General features: G+C 47.0%; 1 protein-coding gene across 1 annotated transcript in view; it reads left to right on the top strand.

Annotated features, from left to right (window-relative positions):
* pgap1 (post-GPI attachment to proteins inositol deacylase 1) overlaps window positions 1-17,138 on the top strand; it is a gene marked incomplete at both ends in the record, with an annotated part of 27,292 nt that extends 10,154 nt beyond the window's left edge. Inside the window, 12 exon segments of the mRNA XM_080498103.1 lie at window positions 388-456; window positions 571-637; window positions 720-807; window positions 809-826; window positions 2,074-2,112; window positions 2,239-2,423; window positions 3,294-3,524; window positions 3,629-3,764; window positions 11,962-12,012; window positions 12,185-12,384; window positions 16,193-16,297; window positions 17,000-17,138. Of these exon segments, the coding sequence (XP_080354229.1) occupies window positions 388-456; window positions 571-637; window positions 720-807; window positions 809-826; window positions 2,074-2,112; window positions 2,239-2,423; window positions 3,294-3,524; window positions 3,629-3,764; window positions 11,962-12,012; window positions 12,185-12,384; window positions 16,193-16,297; window positions 17,000-17,138 (1,328 nt within the window).
* Window positions 17,139-22,096: the final 4,958 nt, after the last annotated feature.

The raw sequence follows: 22,096 nt of genomic DNA, 5'->3' as shown, positions 1-22,096 counted from the left end.
CCCTTCTCCTCCCTCCTCCCACCCTCACTCCCTCCCCTCTTCCCTCCCTCACTCCCTCCATCCCTCCTCCCTTCCCTCCCTCCTCCCCTCCCTCCCTCCTCCCCTCCCTCCCGCTCTCCTCCCTCCCTCCTTTCTCCTCCCCTCTCTCCTCCCTCCCTCCCTCCCTCCTCCCCTCTCTCCTCCCTCCCTCCCTCCTCCTCCCTCCCTCTCTCCTCCCCTCCCTCCTCCCCTCCCTCCCTCTCTCCTCCCTCCCTCCCTTCTCCTCCCTCTCTCACTCCTCCCTCACTCCCTCCATCCCTCCTCCCTTCTTCCCTCCCTCGTCTCCCTCCCTTTTCCCCTCCTCCCCTCCTCCTCCCTCCCTCCCTCCCTCCTCCCTCCTCCCTGAAGTGTGTCCCTCTCTCCAGGTCTACCAGGCCTTCAGAATCAGCGTCTCCAGTCAGTGTAAAGTGAATAAAGGTGAGTTTCTCGCCGACGAGCCGTTGTTTTACCAAGCACTGAATACGAGAGCGAAGCTAATACATGACGCTAAACGACAACGCGCCTCCTGCTCACACGTGCTGCTCCTCGCAGAGCGTCTGCCCAGCGTGTACCGGACCCGGGTGTCGTGGTTCCGGGAGGACGCTCTGGCCACGGTCGGGTGAGTCGTCGCCACACTTCTCCGACACGCTTTCCTCACTTTTTTACTTCTCTCTAACGTTTCCTGTCGCTCCGCCCGCCAGCGTGCCGTCGGTGACGGAGATCTCAGGGATGCTTCACACGAGTCGCCCGGACAACACGTCAGGAGTCGTCCTGGAGCTGCACACCGCCCCCCAACTGTCAGTACAAGGTACTGACGCCCTAGTTATTATTAGTGTGAATGCATGAGATTCAAATGTTTATTTTTAGTATTCTGTTTATTCTGGACGTTTTTCGGACCGCTTCTACTCTGGCAATCTTCACCCGTTCGTCACCATTCAAATATCAAATCGTGCAACTTTTTTGGGAGTTTCCGGCTAAGTTCTAGCTTTTGGAAATCTCATCAACTTTTTGAAATATTTCAACTTTTGTTCAACTTTTTTCCAATGTTAACGGATGAAGAAATGTTTTAACTCGCTATAACTTCTTCAAATCTTCACTGATTTCAACCATTGAACTTTTAAACTGTTCCACTATTTCAACTTTATAAACTTTTTCAACTTTTTGAAAAATGTTCAACTTTTTTCAACTTTTTCAACTTTTTGAAAAATGTTCAACTTTTTTCAACTTTTTCAACTGTTTGACACTTTTTTAACTGTTTGAAACTTTTGTAACTGTTTGACACTATTTTAATTGTTTGAACTTTTTTAACTGGTTGAACTATTTTAACTGTTTGACACTATTTTAACTGTTTGACACTTTTTTAACTGTTTGACACTTTTTTAACTGTTTGACACTATTTTAACTGTTTGACACTTTTTTAACTGACACTTTTTTGGCTGTTTGAACTTTTTTAACTGTTTGACACTTTTTTAAAAAGTGTCACAATTTCAAAAAGTGTCACAATTTTCAAAAAGTTGCACGATTTTCAAAAAGTTGCACGAGTTTAAACTCACTCTAGACCAGAGACGGGTTCGCCAGGACAAAGCATTACAGTTTACCTGCCGCAGGTAGCACTACAGTTTGCCAGCACATGAAATGCAGATCATCTAGTTGTCATTATTATTACTTAGTCATTGCTGTGGTTACTGTTATTTTCTAAAATCATTATTGCTACTACTTATCCTATTCATGTTTAATTTAATTTAATTTAATTACCATTTGATTTTTTTCTCTTTTCTTTTGTTGTTTACTTTTTACTTTACATTCGCAGTATTTCATTATTATATTGCTGTCAGAGACTGTGTTCTATTGTTCTTGCTATTTTTATTGTAAAAAAAAAAAAAAAGGATGTGATATGTACAATGTCCTATGTTAATGTCCTACACTATTGTATTTTTCAACCAAAAAAAGATTAAAAAAAAAAAAAAAGGTACTGCCGCCCACAGTGTTCTGTTAAATAACAAACATCTTCAATGAATGTGATTGTGGGACTGACCCGCTGTGTCTGTGGCTCAGGTGTCGGTCAGGACGTCGTTACCCAGAGTCCTCGGCCAGGTAACGCCGTCGTCCTGGTTTTTTTAATCGGTCGCCGCAGTCACTCGCTCGTTTTGAAGCCTCCCTCTCTCTCTCTCTCTCTCTCCCTCTCCCTCTCTCCCTCTCGCTCTCTCTCTCGTGTTGCAGATCCTGAGGTTCTGCGGCCCCATGGTGCCGGTGTACACGGCTGTAACGCTCCTCCTGGCCTGCGGGGGGCAGCTGTCCTCCGTCCTCAAGTCAAAGCGGGCCGCCAACATGAGCCAGGTGGTGGGAAAAGGCCTGCAGCCTCACAAGGTCAACCTGGCGGTGTACGTTCTGCACAGCCTGCTCAGGTAGGAGGGACTGGGGGGGGGGGCGGCGGCCTGGAGCCGGGGGGGCTGCAGCCTGGGGGGGGGGGGGGGGGGGCACTGGCCCCCAGCCCCCGGATCAGTCACTGACATGCTGCTACAGACCTTCTCAGTGGGCGTTTTTATAAACACTACCACCAAAATCTACGGGTGCAAATAACCTCCCAGTCCTTCTTCAGTACATGTGAATATACTGGAACCAATTAACTGTAGCTGATGGAAATGAGTGTTAAAATATTGATATGTACTGTTGGGGCTGCTCCGTTATGGGAAAATATCCAAATTATTTATTATTTACACGATTATGTCTTTGAATTTGGAACTACGTTTATTGAATAGTACAAAATAAAGTGTTGTGCTGCACTCAAGCTTTTGAAAACAAGAAATAAATCAAATACAGTAAGAGATAGATATACTTGAACATTAATACGTTGATAAATTGTTCCAAAATAAAATGTCAGAGCTTCAGCAAGGAACAAACTTTATCCTCCATTCCAGCACACTTCTCACAAACGCTTTTCTTTTCTCTCCGTCGGAGCTTCACACACGGCGCAACAACAAAACTACTTCCTCTCTACAAAATAAAGTAACTGGGTGAATTATGACCGTAGCTGATCACCACAGTGGTGGAACTTTATTTTGTAGAGAGTTAGAGAGAGGTAACATTCTGGTGGAGAGAGAGAGAAAAGAAGAGTCACTGAGGAGTCTGGGTTCATGGAGGATAAAGTTTGGAGTTCCTTGCTGAAGCTCCGCCTCCCGTCCGTCGTCGTGACAACATCCTCCTTCATCCTCCCTTGTGTGAATTCCGAGGTCGTCCGCCACCAAAGTTAAAACTCCAACTCTGGGCCTCCTCAGCTGCGACTGGTTCCAGGACGTCTGGTCGTCGCTCCGCCTGCCGCCGGCGGACACGCTGCCCCCGTCTCGCCCCGACGGGTCCTTCCTGGAGGCCCCTCCCCCGGCGGAGCTGTGGCCCCACCTCCTGTCCCCGCTGCTGTACGTCCTGGGGGCGGCCGTGGCGTTCTGGGGCGGCGCGCTGCTGCGCCTCGCCATCCGGCTCGCCTCGCTGGTCCTGGCGCCGCTGCACAGGTGAGGCCCGGCTCCTTCGCCGCGGGTCGACCTGCCGGACGCCGCACCGCCTTACGTCTCCTCCTCCTTCTTCCCCTCCCCCGCCGCCGCCGCCGCCACCGCAGGCCCTGCGTGTCCAGAGACTGCGGGACGCTGCGGCGGCGCTCGCAGGTCCTCGTCACTCTGTGTCTCGCCGTCGCGGGGGCGGCGTCCTGCGGCGCTCTGGCCGTCTGCGCCGCCTTCCTCGTCCACCTGTACAGGGTACGTAACGCATGGTGACCTTTTCCAACATGGCCGACTTCGGTTCAGGAGGGTCGATTCGGTACGAGTGACGCTGAGAGACGGGAAGTGAGGAGGTTTACTGACAAGTTCATATCAAATGAGTGAAAAATCTAAATAAACGCAAGCAAGTAAAGCAAAATGATCACCTTCTTAACCCAATATTTATTTAAAAATAACATTGTTCTGAGATTCAGCCCATATAATTTTCTAATTCACACTTTTTATAAAAGCTGTTATATGATCGGTGATAAAACGACTATTTATTCTGCACATGGAGGCTGTTTTACCGAAAAGCAGGCGTGACGAGAAAAAAATCACAACTTTCAGTGCAAAAAAATGAGTTAAAGGAAGGTCAGTTTAGGAAACTGTCACTGAAACACAATGGGGAAAAGAAAATGGCTAAAAACGATAAAGTCTCCCGCCGCCCTCCTCCTTTTCTCCTCTCTGGTCTCTTCCAGGCTCAATCTTTCATCAAGGCTCATAAAACGCCGACTAGAACTTCAAAACACTGTAAAAACTTGGACATTTAAGAGGAAACAAGCCGATATGAACACAACAGATGGAGATCTGCACAACTCTTGACGTCACGCTCACGAAGAAGGATTCCCCCGACTTCCTCGGCTGGAGATTCAAAATTACAATAACTTTGTTATGCGACAACAGTGGAGGGGCAGAGTCGGAGGAACCTTATCAGTAGAACCACAACTATCGTTTTTTGCAAAGTAGTGTTTTACATTTCACAAGGCCTTTAACTGTAGTAATGCAGGAGCTACAAAACTTAACAAAACAAATAAAAAACAATAACACACAAGATGAAAAGCAACGTGGGCAACAAATGATATTTGATCATACATGGAGGGTTTAAAGGACTGGAAGCACCAAACACGTCCGGTCTGGTTCGTCTGGTAGGAAATAAGGAAAAAGGTCTAAATCACAACGTGTCCAGAGACGTTTGTCGTCCATGAAGCTCCTCAGCAGGAGCTTTAAAACACTTCCTCCATCAATCTGCTTTGCTCCGGCCCACCGCCGATCCTCTGAGGTCGGATTGGAAAAGTCTGATTGAAGTGATCGGAGGAGGATTCAGGAGTTATGATCCAATCAAGAGTTCAGGTGAACCGCCGCCTCTGATTGGCTGACCGATGATGACCTGCATCGGCCTCCCAGTGACAATTGATCAACCTGGGACTGCTTGTAGTCACCTGAAGTACCAGTAACTAGTTACCTGAAGTACCAGCAACTAGTTACCTGAAGTACCAGTAACTAGTTACCTGAAGTACCAGTAACTAGTTACCTGAAGTACCAGTAACTAGTTACCTGAAGTACCAGTAACTAGTCACCTGAAGTACCAGTAACTAGTCACCTGAAGTACCAGTAACTAGTTACCTGAAGTACCAGTAACTAGTCACCTGAAGTGCCAGTAACTAGTTACCTGAAGTACCAGTAACTAGTTACCTGAAGTACCAGTAACCGGCATCCCCCAGAAACTGCGCAGAAAAAAATCCCATGCAAAGCGGATGAGCGGCTCCTCATGGAGGAGATCAAAGGAGCTGTGTTGCCGTGTAAACACAACTACTGGCTATGACATCACTGGGTGTGACTTTGATCTGAGGGCTTTCAACTCAAGATGAAAGTGAGACGATCCATCTGCCCTATGATGTCATCCCAAGGTCTATATAAAGGAGAGGCCAGCTTGGATCTCCACACTTGAACTGAGAAGCTGCAAAGACAAGCAAGGAGCTGCGACATTAGCCACAACGGTGATAGCTTGATTCTACGGATAAAAAAAGTTAGAGATTGTCTCAAAGGTACAATCACAGAGAAGGAGAACGTTTCAAACAATTCTTTGGTTCTTGTCCTGGCCTTACTCGCAAGAACACAATGGTAAAGCGTCGCGTCAAAGAACACATGAAGTCCGACGAGGAAGTATTCCAGCCGGAAAATACTTCAAACTGCCCGGAAATACAGAAAACGAGAGAGGAGCTCCAGAGACTGGTGAGTCTCCAGATGGTCGCTAAAGCGTCGGAGGAAGACAGACGGAAGAAGACGGAGGCGTTTTCAGAACCCTGCTCAGCTCAGAGGACAGAGACGGTCTTCAGTCAAGGAGACAAGGCGGAACTCCAGGAGAAAGTGGAGAGTCTCTCCGGAATGTTCCAGCGCTGCTCTGAAGAGCTGAACGAGGTGAAAAGACAGAAAGAGGAGGAGAGAGACAGGCTGCTGAAGGAGAAGGAGACCCTCCAGACTCAGTATGAGACGGTCCTGAATGAGAAGGTGAAGTTCTACGCACAGTGTAACTTCCTGACGTATGAAAAGGAGAACCTCCATGGTGAGAACATGAGGCTGGTGGAGGTCAACAAGTTCTTACAGGAGGAGGAAGAGAAGAAGAGTAAGAGAGAAGCGTGGAAGTGGTGGATGAAGCCCAGAGGTCTGGAGGAGAAGCTCCACCGGGTGGTGGAGGAGAGAGACAGGCTGCTGCATGAGAAGGTGACCCTCCAGTCTCAGCATGCGACGGTCCTACATGAGAAGGAGACCCTCCAGTCTCAGCATGCGACGGTCCTACATGAGAAGGAGACCCTCCAGTCTCAGCATGCGACGGTCCTACATGAGAAGGAGACCCTCCAGTCTCAGCATGCGACGGTCCTACATGAGAAAGAGACCCTCCAGACTCAGCGTGAGGCGGTCCTGCATGAGAAGGACGACCTGCTCAATGAGAATGAGTTCGTCTATGCTGAGTATGAAGCCCTGCTGGATGAGAAGGAGACCCTCCAGACTCAGTATGAGGCGGTCCTGCATGAGAAGGAGAACCTCCAGATGCAGAACGATGCAGTGCAGGCTGAGAACCAGATATTGCTGGATAAGAAGGTGGCCCTGCTGGATGAGAAAGTGCTCCAGCTGAATGACAATGACAACCTGCTGGATGAGAACAAGACCCTCCAAACTCAGTACAAAACCTTGCTGGATGAGAAGGAGACCCTCCAGACTCAGCGTGAGGCAGTCCTGCATGAGAAGATGAGCCTCTTCACTGATAACGTGTGGCTGGTGGAGGCCAACAAGGCCTTAGAGGAGAAGCTCCAGCTGAATGAGAATGACAACAAGACCCTCCACACTCAGTACAAAATCCTGCTGGATGAGAAGGAGACCCTCCAGACTCAGCATGAGGCGGTCCTGCATGAGAAGGAGAACCTCCAGACTCAGCATGAGGCGGTCCTGCATGAGAAGAAGACCCTCCAGACTCAGCATGAGGCGGTCCTGCATGAGAAGAAGACCCTCCAGACTCAGCATGAGGCGGTCCTGCATGAGAAGGAGAACCTCCAGACTCAGCATGAGGCGGTCCTGCATGAGAAGAAGACCCTCCAGACTCAGCATGAGGCGGTCCTGCATGAGAAGGAGAACCTCCAGACTCAGCATGAGGCGGTCCTGCATGAGAAGAAGAACCTCCAGACTCAGCATGAGGCGGTCCTGCATAAGATGGAGAACTTCAATGCACAGTACAACTTCCTGATGTGTGAGAAGAAAAACCTCCACGCTGAGAACATGAGGCTGGTGAAGATCAACAAGGTCTTAGAGGAGAAGCTCCAGCTGAATGAGAATGACAACAAGACCTTCCACACTCAGTACAAAACCCTGCTGGATGAGAAGGAGACCCTCCAGACTCAGCATGAGGCGGTGCTGTATGAGAAGTTGAGCCTCTGCACTGATAACGTGAGGCTGGTGGAGGCCAACAAGGCCTTAGAGGAGAAGCTCCAGCTGAATGAGAATGACAACAAGACCCTCCACACTCAGTACAAAACCCTGCTGGATGAGAAGGAGACCCTCCACGCTGAGAACATGAGGCTGGTGAAGATCAGCAAGGTCTTACAGGAGGAGAAGCTCCAGGCAGAGGAAGAGAAGAAGAGTAAGAAAGAAGGGTGGAAGTGGTGGATGAAGCCCAGAGGTCTGGAGGAGAAGCTCCACCGGGTGGTGGAGGACAGAGACAGGCTGCTGCATGAGAAGGACGACCTGCTCAATGAGAATGAGTTCGTCTATGCCGAGTATGAAATCCTGCTGGATGAGAAGGAGACCCTCCAGACTCGGCATGAGGCGGTGCTGTATGAGAAGATGAGCCTCTGCACTGATAACGTGAGGCTGGTGGAGGCCAACAAGGCCTTAGAGGAGAAGCTCCAGCTGAATGAGAATGACAACCTGCTGTATGAGAACAAGACCCTCCAAACTCAGTACAAAACCCTGCTGGATGAGAAGGAGAACCTCCAGACTCAGCATGAGGCAGTCCTGCATGAGAAGGAGACCCTCCAGACTCAGCATGAGGCGGTCCTGCATGAGAAGAAGACCCTCCAGACTCAGCATGAGGCGGTCCTGCATGAGAAGGAGACCCTCCAGACTCAGCATGAGGCAGTCCTGCATAAGATGGAGAACTTCAATGCACAGTACAACTTCCTGATGTATGAGAAGAAAAACCTCCACGCTGAGAACATGAGGCTGGTGAAGATCAGCAAGGTCTTACAGGAGGAGAAGCTCCAGGAAGAGGAAGAGAAGAAGAGTAAGAAAGAAGGGTGGAAGTGGTGGATGAAGCCCGGAGGTCTGGAGGAGAAGCTCCACCGGGTGGTGGAGGAGAGAGACAGGCTGCTGCATGAGAAGGACGACCTGCTCAATGAGAATGAGTTTGTCTATGCCGAGTACGAAACCCTGCTGGATGAGAAGGAGACCCTCCAGACTCAGTATGAGGCAGTCCTGCATGAGAAGGAGACCCTCCAGACTCAGTATGAGGCAGTCCTGCATGAGAAGGAGACCCTCCAGACTCAGTATGAGGCGGTCCTGCATGAGAAGGAGAACCTCCAGATGCAGAACGATGCAGTGCATGCTGAGAACCAGATATTGCTGGATGAGAAGGTGCTCCAGCTGAATGAGAATGACAACCTGCTGGATGAGAACAAGACCCTCCAAACTCAGTACAAAACCCTGCTGGATGAGAAGGAGACCCTCCAGACTCAGCGTGAGGCAGTCCTGCATGAGAAGATGAGCCTCTTCACTGAAAACGTGAGGCTGGTGGAGGCCAACAAGGCCTTAGAGGAGAAGCTCCAGCTGAATGAGAATGACAACAAGACCCTCCACACTCAGTACAAAACCCTGCTGGATGAGAAGGAGACCCTCCACGCTGAGAACATGAGGCTGGTGAAGATCAGCAAGGTCTTACAGGAGGAGAAGCTCCAGGCAGAGGAAGAGAAGAAGAGTAAGAAAGAAGGGTGGAAGTGGTGGATGAAGCCCAGAGGTCTGGAGGAGAAGCTCCACCGGGTGGTGGAGGAGAGAGACAGGCTGCTGCATGAGAAGGAGACCCTCCAGACTCAGCATGAGACGGTCCTGCATGAGAAAGAGACCCTCCAGACTCGGCATGAGATGGTCCTGCATGAGAAAGAGACCCTCCAGACTCAGCATGAGACGGTCCTGCATGAGAAAGAGACCCTCCACACTCAGTATGAGACGGTCCTGCATGAGAAGGAGAACCTGGTCACTGAGAGGGAGCTCGTCCACACTGAGCACGAAATCCTGCTGGATGAGAAGAGGATGGTCCAGTCTGAGAAGACGTGGCTGGAGGAGGCCAACAAGGTCTTAGAGGAGGAGCTCTATGTCCAGAAGAAGAAGAAGAGCAGGTTCTGGAGCCGGCTCTTCAAAAGACACTGAACAACGGCGACACAGAGACGGTGGGAGAAAGTTCCAGAGGACGAAGAACTGCAAGAAGACAAGAGGGACGGAAGGAAGGGTTAGGATTTAGGGTTTGGGTATAGAGGTTCGGGTTTGGGGTTAGGGTATAGGGGTTAGGGTTTAGCCAACCAAAGGACGAGGGGGTTCCTGTGGGACGACTCATTTCTACTGCCAACTGTGGAGAAGACGTCCAGATGAGACACTTCAGGGACCGCGGATCCATGAGGACGTCCAGGCAACGTTTAGCTAAGACGTACAAAGACGTTCATTCTGGTTCCTGAGGACCTTCTGGAGGAACTGAGACGACGCCTTCAAGATTTGCTCAGTGGGAGTCGTTCCTGGGAACTCGTCCTCCGTTTGCTTGGTGGAATATCTTTGGTTGTTGTCAGTTATTGATTTGGATGTTGAGAAAAAATAAAAGTTCCAAAAAAATGAATGAAAGGAGTTCAGAGTTTAACTATGAAGCAAAGCGCCAGCAGAAAAAACAACAACCCTACAATAATGTCAATTCATCAAAAAAAAGAAGATTTTATTTTGTCCACAATTTGCTAAAAAAGAAAAGTTCTGCAGTGTTACATCTTCGTAATTCAGCTTTTACCTGGAATACAACACCAGACACTTAATACTTTACAAAACTAATTGTGATAATAATAATAATAATACTAGAAAATTCCCACGGAAATTTTATTGTGCCTGCCACCTGCCGCCCCCTGCTGCCAAGCGAGGCTCCCTACTGTACTCGTGAGCCCGCGGCGCGGTCAAAAGTACGTGGAAACCATGTCATTAGCTAGTGATTCTCGATCGCAGCGCCACCATGAGGACACCCTCCAAATTTCAGCTCATTTGAACAAACTTGTTAGCATGCAATGAAAATGAACATTTGGCGACGTGATGTGTCGTGGAAAAAGTGTGATTTTTTTTGTGAATTTTTTTCTGGAATCCCATTCAAGTCTATGGGAGAAATTTTCACCGTTTTTTATGTTTTGTCCGGAAAACGTTTACGATATCCAAAATCTGAATAGATCCGCACCGATCCCGACAATTGTGCACGTTTTGATATATCATTGTGTATGTACGCCAAACGGTGCGGGACTAGTAGGGTTCCGTAAAACACGGCAGAGGAAGAAAAAGAATATTAAATGTTTTTAAGAAACGGCGCTTTCCCAGGATTGTAATAATTGTGCGACTCCTCTTAAAGAGGCAGGCACAATTAACTAGAGAATCTGCATTTCCCGCGGCAAATGCATGATAGTGTGAATGCTGCTGGCAAACTAATGCTTTGTCCTGCCGGCCCGTCTCTGGTCTGGAGTGAGGGTTTCAGAAAGAGCTTAAAGACTGGCAGTTTAAAAAGGGTGAAGAGGAGATGAAGAGGAGGGTGAAGAGCACAGATGAAATGTTTGAGAAAAGTTTAAAGCTGAGGGTTTAAAACAAAGTTGATAAAAGAAAGTTTTAAAAAGTTGCACAAGTTTCAAAAAGTTGCACAAGTTTCAGAGTTGAAAAAGTGTCAAACAGTTGAAAAAGTGTCAAACAGTTGAAAAAGTTTCAAAGAGTTGAATAAGTGTAGAACAATCCCTCAGCTGAGGGTTTAAAGCAGTTGATAAAAGAAAGTTTTAAAAAAGTTGCACAAGTTTCAAAAAGTTGCACAAGTTTCAGAGTTGAAAAAGTGTCAAACAGTTGAAAAAGTGTCAAACAGTTGAAAAAGTTTCAAAGAGTTGAAAAAGTGTAGAACAATCCCTCAGCTGAGGGTTTAAAGCAGTTGATAAAAGAAAGTTTTAAAAAATTTGCACAATTTTCAAAAAGTTGCACACGTTTCAAAAAGTTGCACACGTTTCAAACAGTTGAAAAAGTGTCAACAGTTGAAAAAGTTTCAATAATAATAATAATGATGTACATTAACTGAGATTACAAGAGCGACACTTTAATTAAAAAGAAAAAATAGAGTGAAAACTAAACACAAGTGGAGGAAACGACCATCATTTATGGACAATATTGTGTGAAAAACGACTTTATGATTCCCTCATCAAGCTGAATTGTTTTGGTCTTTAACTGTTTCCAGTGTTTGAGGCTGCAGATGACCGAACAATCCCTCAGCTGAGGGTTTAAAACAAAGTTGATAAAAGAAATTTTTTAAAAAGTTGCACACGTTTCAAAAAGTTGCACAAGTTACAAACAGTTGAAAAAGTGTCAACAGTTGAAAAAGTGTCAATAATAATAATGATGTACATAAACTGAGATTACAAGAGCAACACTTTAATTTAAAAGAAAAAATAGAGTGAAAACTAAACACAAGTGGAGGAAACGACCATCATTTATGGACAATATTGTGTAAAGAGTTGTGCAATTTTCAAAAAGTTGCACAAGTTTCAAAAAATTGTGCTATTCTCAAAAAGTTGCACAAGTTTCAAAAAGTTGTGCAATTTTCAAAAAGTTGCACAAGTTACAAAAAGTGTTTGTTTTGATTTGAACTGTTTGTCATTTCCAGGTTTTGAGGCTGCAGATGACGGAACGATCCCTCAGCCACATGCTCAACCTGGTAACTCTCTGGATCCTCGCCGCCAGTCACCTGACAACTTTTAACACTCTTGTTGGATTTACAAAGATGGCCGTCGAGGCGCCACGTTTCACAATTTCCCACCATTTCCTGACACTTTAAAGCTCTAAGGGTTAACCTGGGGGGAATCAAACGCTCCTCCTCGTCTCCGCAGGCGCCGCGGAAGCACAAGGAAACGCAGAACGGCTCGGTGGACGGCGGCACCGAGGAGGGCGGCGGCGCCCCCTTGCTGTCGGAGTGCGTCCTGCAGGAGGTGAGGGACGACCTGCAGCTCCACCTCTGCCTGTCGGCGCTCTTCACGCTGCCCGTCATGCTCGCCGCGCCGTCGCTCATCCACTGGATCCGGAACCTGAGGTACGGCCAATTTATTGCCACTCTAAACGACTCGAAATCTCCACTGGCTGCAAATAAATGAAGAAAATACAAATTAAGTACTTTTTTTTTTTTCTAATTGAAAAAGCTGATAAACACATATTACTTGAAATGAGAAGGACTGAATACATTTAAAAGTATAGAATAACTTGCATTTCCTGCAAACACAAAGTGTTAAAAGTATTAAGAATACAATCGCTTACGAGCAAATTGTAAATATGGATATTTGCGTCAGTAGCTTCTAGTTCTATAGGTCTACGGCCCCGCTCCTCCTGCTGCTAGCGTCAGTAGCTTCTAGTTCTATAGGTCTACGGCCCCGCTCCTCCTGCTGCTAGCGGCAGTAGCTTCTAGTTCTATAGGTCTATGGCCCTGCTGCTAGCGTCAGTAGCTTCTGGTTCTATAGGTCTATGGCCCTGCTGCTAGCGTCAGTAGCTTCTAGTTCTATAGGTCTATGGCCCTGCTCCTCCTGTTGCTAGCGTCAGTAGCATCTAGTTCTATAGGTCTATGGCCCCGCTCCTCCTGCTGCTAGCGTCAGTAGCTTCTAGTTCTATAGGTCTATGACCCTCCGTCAGTAGCTTCTAGTTCTATAGGTCTATGGCCCTGCTCCTCCTGTTGCTAGCGTCAGTAGCATCTAGTTCTATAGGTCTACGGCCCCGCTCCTCCTGCTGCTAGCGTCAGTAGCTTCTAGTTCTATAGGTCTACGGCCCCGCTCCTCCTGCTGCTAGCGTCAGTAGCTTCTGGTTCTATAGGTCTATGGCCCTGCTCCTCCTGCTGCTAGCGGCAGTAGCTTCTAGTTCTATAGGTCTATGACCCTCCGTCAGTAGCTTCTAGTTCTATAGGTCTATGGCCCTGCTCCTCCTGTTGCTAGCGTCAGTAGCATCTAGTTCTATAGGTCTACGGCCCCGCTCCTCCTGCTGCTAGCGTCAGTAGCTTCTAGTTCTATAGGTCTACGGCCCCGCTCCTCCTGCTGCTAGCGTCAGTAGCTTCTGGTTCTATAGGTCTATGGCCCTGCTCCTCCTGCTGCTAGCGTCAGTAGCTTCTAGTTCTATAGGTCTATGGCCCTGCTCCTCCTGCTGCTAGCGTCAGTAGCTTCTAGTTCTATAGGTCTATGGCCCTGCTCCTCCTGCTGCTAGCGTCAGTAGCTTCTAGTTCTGTAGGTCTATGGCCCCGCTCCTCCTGCTGCTAGCGGCAGTAGCTTCTAGTTCTATAGGTCTATGGCCCTGCTCCTCCTGCTGCTAGCGTCAGTAGCTTCTAGTTCTATAGGTCTACGGCCCCGCTCCTCCTGCTGCTAGCGTCAGTAGCTTCTAGTTCTATAGGTCTACGGCCCCGCTCCTCCTGCTGCTAGCGTCAGTAGCTTCTAGTTCTATAGGTCTACGGCCCCGCTCCTCCTGCTGCTAGCGTCAGTAGCTTCTAGTTCTATAGGTCTACGGCCCCGCTCCTCCTGCTGCTAGCGTCAGTAGCTTCTAGTTCTATAGGTCTACGGCCCCGCTCCTCCTGCTGCGAGCGTCAGTAGCTCCTAGTTCTATAGGTCTATGGCCCTGCTCCTCCTGCTGCTAGCGTCAGTAGCTTCTAGTTCTATAGGTCTATGGCCCCGCTCCTCCTGCTGCTAGCGTCAGTAGCTTCTAGTTCTATAGGTCTATGGCCCTGCTCCTCCTGCTGCTAGCGTCAGTAGCTTCTAGTTCTATAGGTCTATGGCCCTGCTCCTCCTGCTGCTAGCGTCAGTAGCTTCTAGTTCTATAGGTCTATGGCCCTGCTCCTCCTGCTGCTAGCGTCAGTAGCTCGTAGTTCTATAGGTCTATGGCCCCGCTCCTCCTGCTGCTAGCGTCAGTAGCTTCTAGTTCTATAGGTCTACGGCCCCGCTCCTCCTGCTGCTAGCGTCAGTAGCTTCTAGTTCTATAGGTCTATGGCCCTGCTCCTCCTGCTGCTAGCGTCAGTAGCTTCTAGTTCTATAGGTCTATGGCCCTGCTCCTCCTGCTGCTAGCGTCATAGCTTCTAGTTCTATAGGTCTACGGCCCCGCTCCTCCTGCTGCTAGCGTCAGTGGCTTCTAGTTCTATAGGTCTACGGCCCCGCTCCTCCTGCTAGCGTCAGTAGCTTCTAGTTCTATAGGTCTATGGCCCTCCGTCAGTAGCTTCTAGTTCTATAGGTCTATGACCCTCCGTCAGTAGCTTCTAGTTCTATAGGTCTATGACCCTCCGTCAGTAGCTTCTAGTTCTATAGGTCTATGGCCCTGCTGCTAGCGTCAGTAGCTTCTGGTTCTATAGGTCTATGGCCCTCCTCCTGCTGCTGCTAGCGTCAGTAGCTTCTAGTTCTATAGGTCTATGGCCCTGCTCCTCCTGCTGCTAGCGGCAGTAGCTTCTAGTTCTATAGGTCTATGGCCCTGCTCGTAGCGGCAGTAGCTTCTAGTTCTATAGGTCTATGGCCCTGCTTCTGCTGCTAGCGTCAGTAGCTTCTACTTCTATAGGTCTATGGCCCTGCTTCTCCTGCTGCTAGCGTCAGTAGCTTCTAGTTGTATAGGTCTATAGGTCTATGGCCCTGCTGCTAGCGTCAGTAGCTTCTAGTTCTATAGGTCTATGGCCCTGCTACTAGCGTCAGTAGCTTCTAGTTCTATAGGTCTATGGCCCTGCTCCTCCTGCTGCTCACGGCAGTAGCTTCTAGTTCTATAGGTCTATGACCCTCCGTCAGTAGCTTCTAGTTCTATAGGTCTATGACCCTCCGTCAGTAGCTTCTAGTTCTATAGGTCTATGGCCCTCCGTCAGTAGCTTCTAGTTCTATAGGTCTATGACCCTCCGTCAGTAGCTTCTAGTTCTATAGGTCTATGGCCCTGCTGCTAGCGTCAGTAGCTTCTGGTTCTATAGGTCTATGGCCCTCCTCCTGCTGCTGCTAGCGTCAGTAGCTTCTAGTTCTATAGGTCTATGGCCCTGCTCCTCCTGCTGCTAGCGGCAGTAGCTTCTAGTTCTATAGGTCTATGGCCCTGCTCGTAGCGGCAGTAGCTTCTAGTTCTATAAGTCTATGGCCCTGCTTCTGCTGCTAGCGTCAGTAGCTTCTACTTCTATAGGTCTATGGCCCTGCTTCTCCTGCTGCTAGCGTCAGTAGCTTCTAGTTGTATAGGTCTATAGGTCTATGGCCCTGCTGCTAGCGTCAGTAGCTTCTAGTTCTATAGGTCTATGGCCCTGCTACTAGCGTCAGTAGCTTCTAGTTCTATAGGTCTATGGCCCTGCTCCTCCTGCTGCTCACGGCAGTAGCTTCTAGTTCTATAGGTCTATGACCCTCCGTCAGTAGCTTCTAGTTCTATAGGTCTATGGCCCTCCTCCGTCAGTAGCTTCTGCAGCTCCACCGGAGCTTGTAGTCCCTGATTGTTGTGGTTATTTGATGACATCACGGCCCGCGGTGGGGGGGGGGGGGGAGTGGGGGGAGGAGGGGGTGATGACCTCATGTTTTTTTCCACAGACGATCGTCTCTGTCGACTGGGACGTTCACCAGCCGGCGTTTTAAACACCGAAAATGGGGCAAAATGTCCCACTTTAAAGGTGCAACATGTGAGGATCTAGGCGGTGTAGCTCTACTTTATCGTTTCTCTATTAGTCGACGTTGACTAAAGTAGTTCTGTCTGATTTGGCTCTATGTTGACTGTGACCTCAGTAACTCTCCTTTATGGGCCGTTTGCTCCGTCGAGCTCCAACCTTTAACCCCGTCAACGTAGCAGAGTTGGTGTCTCGTGTCTCTTGCTGCTAGTCGGAGGTGAAGAAGGTGGAGGAGGTGGAGTAACTGTTGCGCCCCGCTGCTCCACAGATACTCCACCCAGCTGCAGCCGGACCCCTGCTGGCCACACCTCGTGCCTCTGACCTCCACCTACCTGCTGCTGGTCAACTGCAACACTTTGAAACTCAGCAACAGGTAGGAGGGAACGAAAAGTGTCTTCCTCCTCCATCACCTCCTCCTCCACCTCCTCCGCTACCTCCACCTTTACCTCCTCCTCTTCCACCACCTCTACCTCCTCCACTACCTCCACCTTTACCTCCTCCTCCTCCACCACCTCTACCTCCTCCTCCACCTCCACCTCCACCTCCTCCGCTACCTCCACCTTTACCTCCTCCTCCTCCACCACCTCTACCTCCTCCTCCACCTCCACCTCCTCTTCTACTTCCACCTCCACCTCCTCCTTCACCTCCTCCTCTTTCTCTACCTCTACCACCTCCTCCTCCTCCTCCTCCTCTACCTCCACCACCACCTCCTCCTCCTCCTCTACCTCCACCACCACCTCCTCCTCTTTCTCTACCTTCTCCACCACCTCCTCCTCCTCCTCTACCTCCACCACCACCTCCTCCTCTTCCTCTACCTCCACCTCCTCCTCCACCTCCAACTTCTCCTCCTCCACCTCTATCTCCTCCTCTACCTCCACCACCTCCTCCTCCTCCTCCTCCTCTACCTCCACCACCACCTCCTCCTCTTTCTCTACCTTCTCCACCTCCTCCTCCTCTTTCTCTACCTTCTCCACCTCCTCCTCCTGCTCCTCCTCCTCCTCTACCTCTACCTCCTGCTCCACCACCTCCTCCTCCTCCTCCTCCACCCCCTCACGCCTCCTCTCTTGTCTCCCAGCAAACTCCTGCCTCTGGCCGCCCGCCTCCCTCTGCCGCTGGCCGTTGCCATGGCGACCTTCTCTCCTCAGCACCTGTACAGGATCAGCTACTGGCTGCTGGCGGCGCTGGTGCCGCTGGCGGGGTGCTGCCTGCTCTGACGGAGCCTCCGGGTGGAGCAGAGCCGCAGACGTAGTCTAGCTTTATAACGGGGGGGGGCGTTTGGTGCCAATGTGGCTCTGTTGTATTGACCTGAAACCATGTTTGCCTTATTCTGTACCTGTAATCTCCCGCTCTGCCTTCGGGGGGCGCCGGCGGTTCTCCGAGGAGGTTCTCCGCCTCGTTTCCCACGGCGACCTGCCGCCACCTCCCCCACCCCTCGCTTGGTCGGCTGGTTGACGCAGTGTCACGCGCTCGCCACCAGGGGGAGCTGTGGCCCGACGGCGTCGCGGCACCGTCAGTCTGAGGGGGTGTTTATTTATTGTTTTTGTTGTTGTTGTTTTTTTTGTAAATCTCACAACAAATGGCTTCATCCCCACGACTGTTAAACCCGACGTGACGTTCAAACGTCCACATCTGGCGTCACATCTGGCGCCACGCCTCCACTGGCACCTGCGTTACTTTAAATACTTTAAATTGTAATAATCTGTTTTTTTTTATTACTTTGAAGTTGTAATCTGCAGCGCTTCTTTTGGCAACGCCGCTTGATTTCAAGGACGAAACTGTCAGTAATGTGCTTTATACACTGAACACACACACACACACACACACACACACACACACACACACACACACACACACAGATAGGTAAAGTCATTAAACAACCAAACGTCCACTTCTAACAAAACTTTGTTTTTCAATCTACTAGTTTCAGGTTCAGTATCTGACTGAATACTTGGATTTATTGGTGGTGCGTTCAGCAGTAGATTAGGTTGTATTGTGGGTATTTCCAGCAGTAGAGACAATGTGGCACACTTCTGTATTTTTTAATTAATTTATTGTATTTGCTGCACAAACGCTTGTTCGGGTTCCACGTTGTTTTTATGGAATCTGTTGAACTCTTGTCTTATGTTTGAAGGTGGTGCATCGTTTTAATTTACAGGCCTTACGTTTTGCTTATTTTAATGATATTACCGCTGATTTTTCCTGAAGTTGCACTTCCTTACATTGAAGCCTAATAAAGGTGCAGTATGTAAATATTGTGACGTTTGTCCACTGGGGCGGCAGCAGAGAGTCGCCGTCACTCCATTTATTATTTTTTTTTTTTAAACCAAGTGAGCCGATTTCCTGTTTGTGTGAGATTCTCCTGTTTCTCCTTTTCTTGTGTTGAACACAGAGTATGAAGTGACTCGCCGTACCACCTTGTGGTACAAAGTGGTATTACAGGACTGAGCAGGTTTTATTACACGCTGCACCTTTTTAAGCTGAAAGTCTTTCTTCAGTCTTGAAGACAGTTTCAAACGAACGCCAAGCCAATGAAGCGTGGCTTTTCAGAGTTTAGGCCTTGTTCACGTTGTTTAATAATGCCGTGTTCCTCTTGAAGACGTCTGTTGACGTGTTGAGCGAAACGACGATGTCTCGAGTGGAAACGCTTCGGGGTTTTTTTGTGTTTCGGTTCCGCAAAAGTTTCATGTTTACGTGACGACGGAGTGTGTGGAAACTGAGTTCATGCTGAAAACGATGTACTTTTCATGTTGGGGGCCACTGGTGGGGAAATACACACAATGGTATTTCAGAAAAGTTGCTTTTTTTTGTTTTTTTGTTTCAAAATTTACACCTTTTCTGAAAAGTAGCCTTTTTTTTCCAAAATGTACCTTTTCAGAGAAGTTGTGGGGGGGAATTAATTAAAAAAAAAAAAAAAAAAATTTTTATATGTTCACCCCGGAAGCCATTTTCAAAAGTTTTTTGTTTTATTTGCACATCTGAAGCTATTTTCAGAAAAGTTGCAGTTCTATATATTTTTCTTCTTTCAAAAATGTGCACCTTTGAAGCTATTTTAAGAAAACTTTTTTTTTGTTTTGTTTTTTGTTTTTTTGCACCTCGGAAGCCATTTTCAAAAAGTGTTTCCAGTGGCTCCGCGCGCCGTTTTTCATGTAAACAAACACACTAAAAACGACATCACAGTGACTTTTATATGTACATTTTATCGATAATTTCTCTGCTTTCTCTTTGTTTTGGTTAATAAATCATCATTAAACGTGAAATACTATTTTGTTAAACCTTAACAAATCGAATATTTTACAAAAAATGTGTTAAAAATTTTCACATTTTTATTGATTCGTCTCGGTGTGAAATAAATCTAAAAAAAATCTCTCGTCATTCCTCCACTATGAAAACTTAATATTTTAACAGGAGGCGGCAAAACCTGACATTTTTGATTCCCGCTGCTCTTTAATTCCACGATTCTTTTAAAACTCCTGGACAATAAATCCTCCGATCGATGAGAGCAGCTGCTTTTTATTTTGTTTGTTTGTTTTTTATTTCAATGCCTCTTTTTTTAAGTGTCTTAAACTGCTGTTTACTTGTTTTTTTTAACTTTCTGCTGCTGTTCAGACCTCCTTCCTGTTTGTGCCTTTGTGCGTGCGCGCGCGTGTGTGTGTGTGTGCGCGTGCTCAGTAGTCACCAGGTGTCGTTCTCCATGTGAATGTACCCATAGATATAAAACGCTAGAAGCCTCACGTGGTGTCGCCCGCGCCGCCATCTTGGATGGGTCTCCCGCTGTTTATGTGGCTTTTCTATCCTGGGATCTTCGGCGGGAGACCTATCCAAGATGGCGGCGCTGATAGGCCACGCGGCACCTAGTGTTGTGTATCTATGACTGTACCTGCACTGAATGTCTTGAGTGTGACTTCCCGTGTCAGTGCTCAGCCCGTGCTTTTATTTTGGAGGGGGGTGGGGGGGATTTCGACAGTCAGTCGAGATGACGTTTTCTTTTTCTTTTTTTTTAAATTCTGGTATGAGTCGTTGTGATTGGTATCGGTGTTCACTGTGACCTCGTCTTTCCAGCCGTTAATCCACAGTTTTCACGCCGTGATGTTTTAGAGTTTAGCGCCGAAAACTGACGTGACCCTTGTGCGGTTTATTTCTTTTTTTTTAACGTGTGTGTCTTAACTGGAAGTGTGAAAAATCAGCGACTGGACAGACTTTAAGGGCGGCGGCGGCGCGGCGCTAGCGCTCTTAACACAGTTTGTCAAAATCGATTTTCAGACGTCAAACTGCCGTTTTATTTTAATTCTTTAGACGATTTGTACGTCTGACGGTGGAATGTTTCATTAAAACCTACTTCAGGAAGTCCATCCTCAGTGTTTCTTTAGGCAAAGTTTCACGTTTACTGAAAATGATGTAGTTTTTGTGTTTGGCCACTAGAAGGTGCTGTTTTTTTGTAATGAAACCACACACACACACACACACACACATAGCAGAGGAAGTTCAGCTCTAAACATCAAAGAGAACTTTCTCGTGGACCAAGTTGGATTGGTATTACGGTGACTGTCAAAATAAAAGCCCCACCCCCAGCTTACACAATCTATTCAATATTTTACGTATTTACCGATTCATTTGCAAGAATATCGTACGAAGTTTTGTTGAAAACGTTCCCAGGAGTTCTCACGTCACAGCTTTGAGAAACATTTAGAATCTTTACGAGATTCGTTTTATGGATTTACACTTTTTTTTTTTCCCTGCGACGGTTGAGTGAGTAAAAAATAAAAATCCACCGTTTGTGAAGGAAAATAGATGAAAGATGTTCCTCATCTGCTGGATTTTTTTGCAAACTCTCCGATGTTTTGTAATAATAAAAAAAAAAAAAGTAGGATTCATCGTTAAACGACGGCAAAACGACGTAAATCATCCGCCTTAATTTTCACAACTTAACTTTTTCAAAAATCTGCTTTTTTTTTTTTTTTTTTTTTTTTTTCCAATGAACTGATTTCTGGTTTAAATGGAACCTCAAACCAAACCGGTCTGAACTCCTGGTTCTTGATGGAAGCTGGTGGCGATTGTGAACAAAACCAAGTGATAAAGACTCACATTTATGTGGTAAAGTTTGAAAAAAAAAGCTGATTTAAGTGTCATTCTGATCTCTAAGTGCTTTTAAAGTCTGGTCGTTTTTCCCTCGTCGTGCTTTTTTCTTTTCTTCACACTGAACGTCGGCCAGTCGCGATGGAAAGACGTGAAGTTTGGCCTTGGAGGGACAAAGAGAGAATTTAATCCTCAGGTTTCTGCAGAATTGTGTCAAAACGCCGGTTTGCTTCGATGTTTTTATATTTCTCACCTTTTTAATCTGATGTCGATGTTAAATGGGCGACTTTTTCTTGGCTCCATTGTTGTTGCAATAAAATCCAGAAAACTGAAGGTCTGGTTGTTTTTATTTATTTTGTTCGAGTGTCGAAGCTGAACGCGTCGCTTAGTTCTAGAAACATGTTTGTTTTTATTTATTTAAACTCTAGTTCTAATGCAGCTTCACTTTTCACCCCGATCTTTCCTGAATGCTCAAATTTGTGGGATTTCTTTGGGTAAAATAAGAATTTTTTTGAAAAAAGTGGTGAAATCTTCATATTTTTATATGTATAGTGAAGAGACAGACTTAAATTCTGGATTATTATCTTCCATAGTTACTATTATCTTGTACATTATTCTTCAGCCTTGGTCGCCAAAGCTTTTACTGTACGTTGAAAAAGCCAATTATACAAAATCAAAATGTTAACTTTCCAGAGACCAAGTGAAGTTATGTCGTCCAGGAGAGTCGGCATTTTTTATTTTTTATTTTATTATTTCATAATACAGCACGAGAAAGTGAGCACATAGAAAACATGAGGCAAAATTAAAAATGTATAAAAAAATAAAGTAATATATTTTAAAATATATCTATATATTTTTAAATAAAATAAAGAATAAATTAATCCGTCAATAATACAAATAAAAATCTAATTGTAAACGCTTCGTAAATATCCATAATATTCATAAATCAGTGTCACTCTGCACTGGGATGTGGAATTCAACAACCACATTAAGAAAATAAAAGCTCATGAGCTTCATATTATACAAATTTCACTTTCTAAAAGTTTTCCAACAATAATAATCGTGAAAAAAAAACTGTCCTCTCTCTTTTTTAAAAAGT

The sequence above is a fragment of the Blennius ocellaris genome, assembly GCF_963422515.1.
Source record: "Blennius ocellaris genome assembly, chromosome: 6".
In the NCBI taxonomy this organism is placed as follows: domain Eukaryota; kingdom Metazoa; phylum Chordata; class Actinopteri; order Blenniiformes; family Blenniidae; genus Blennius; species Blennius ocellaris.
The sequence above is the reverse complement of the archived record's forward strand: the minus strand, read 5'-3'. Positions and strand labels throughout refer to the sequence as shown.